At 48.2% G+C, this 1,596-nt stretch overlaps 1 protein-coding gene across 1 annotated transcript in view; it reads left to right on the top strand.

Annotated features, from left to right (window-relative positions):
- Nucleotides 1-1,003: 1,003 nt before the first annotated feature.
- Nucleotides 1,004-1,596, top strand: part of LOC104495821 (fatty acid desaturase 2-like) — a gene marked incomplete at its 5' end in the record, with an annotated part of 10,672 nt that continues 10,079 nt past the window's right edge. Inside the window, one exon of the mRNA XM_010138850.1 lies at nt 1,004-1,114. Coding sequence (XP_010137152.1) covers nt 1,004-1,114 — 111 coding nt within the window. The remainder of the gene's footprint in view (nt 1,115-1,596) is intronic.

Below are 1,596 nucleotides of genomic sequence, written 5' to 3'. Positions count from 1 at the left end.
TTGGGATAGGATTTATTTCACAAATTTCATCAACATTGAGTTTCATCCCTCAGTTAGATTCTGCAGCTACAACTTAACGAGCTCTTGATGTCTATTACCACGCGTTGGAGAGGCTTCAGGAAAACGAGTCCAACGTTCAAGGCAGGTATTGAATAGAAAATACACAAGCAGTCTCACAAACAATTAAAGGGCCTCCTAGAGAGCCAAGCAGCCATGTGCACAGGAGAAATGACAAGACGTCTTGTCACAGGTGTTGATAACTACCAGCTCTTCAAGGCTGTTAAACTTCCTAGCGTGTTGCTTTTCGGTCAGGTCCCTTTTCAAATGCCACTTTCCCACTGCAAAGTTTGATAGCCAGCACTTCAAGCTTAACATTCTGGTACACAAATGGGTTTCTGATTCCTTTCTAAGCCATTTTACTCGGGCTCACATGGGGGTAGACTTGCCTGTGTATCTAGAACGTGATTCTAGAGTTAAGGTAGCATCCAGTTATGCATCTTACATAAGAAAAAAAAGAGAAAGGCAGTCTCCAAAATGAAGAGCCACCACTTTTTCCTCAGCTCAGGTTTGGCCAAAACACCCAGTAATAGGTTTTGTAGCTGCAGTCATGTCCAGCTCCAGTCACCACGGTCACCCTCTCTCCTGAACTGCCCCCAGGCAGCAGACTTTCGATGGTATTTATATCCTAGCGGGGATTTGCACAGATTCCTCTGCACTCCCTTCTAAGGGAATTAACAGGGTTTAGCTATTTAACTGCTTAGAAAAAATTTCTTGAGGTGCCAGATCTCACCACCTGTTTGCTTCTAGGTAAGCAAAGTCATCAGCCTCCAGAAATGCTGCCCGGACCAGCAGTCACAGAGGTGGAAGTCAGTCTGACACCCCTCCTTCACAGTACCATGGCGGGGACGACTACAGGGAAAGACAGTGCTGGAGAGGGATGGGAGAGATGGGAAGTACCAACTTACTCCTCAGTCTCACACAGTTACTCGTATTTCCACTCCAGGATGCATTCCAGGCCTTCCATATCAACCCCACCTTGGTGAGGAAGTTTCTCAAGCCGTTACTGATTGGAGAGCTTGCTCCAGGGGAACCTAGCCAAGACCGAGACAAAAATGTGAGTATTTCTTTCTGAGCTGGGGTTTATGTTGTGTATGTCCCACTGCTATCTTCCTCTCATGATGTCCTCCAGGACAGAGGCAGGCAGGTTACAAAGGTCTTTTCACCACAAGCAGCTCCAGAGAGGGAGGATACTCAGCATCTGAACAGCCCCTTGTAGCAATGTGCGCATCCCAGTATAGACCACAACGTGTGTGGGAGGGAGACAGCACATTCAGACTGGCTGTAGAAGCACAACTCGCTCTGTGGTGAGCGTGTCCCACTTCCAGCAGCCCATTCCGGGTGCCAGGATGGACTGATCCCTTCCTGAAGGGTGAAGTGAACTGGGACACGTGGACTGGGCAATGCCCACTAGCTCTTGTGACTGGTGTCCCTTCTGCCGTTCTCTCTTGGTGACCAAGCTCTAAGAGACATCATCACTTGCCTGTCATGGGTGAAGGAGAGGAGTAGGCAAAGAAGTCTGAGAAGACTTCCAAACAA

The sequence above is a fragment of the Buceros rhinoceros genome, unplaced genomic scaffold (assembly GCF_000710305.1).
Source record: "Buceros rhinoceros silvestris isolate BGI_N320 unplaced genomic scaffold, ASM71030v1 scaffold8806, whole genome shotgun sequence".
Taxonomy (NCBI): domain Eukaryota; kingdom Metazoa; phylum Chordata; class Aves; order Bucerotiformes; family Bucerotidae; genus Buceros; species Buceros rhinoceros.
Note: the sequence above shows the minus strand (reverse complement) of the source record. Positions and strands in the feature narration are given on the sequence as shown.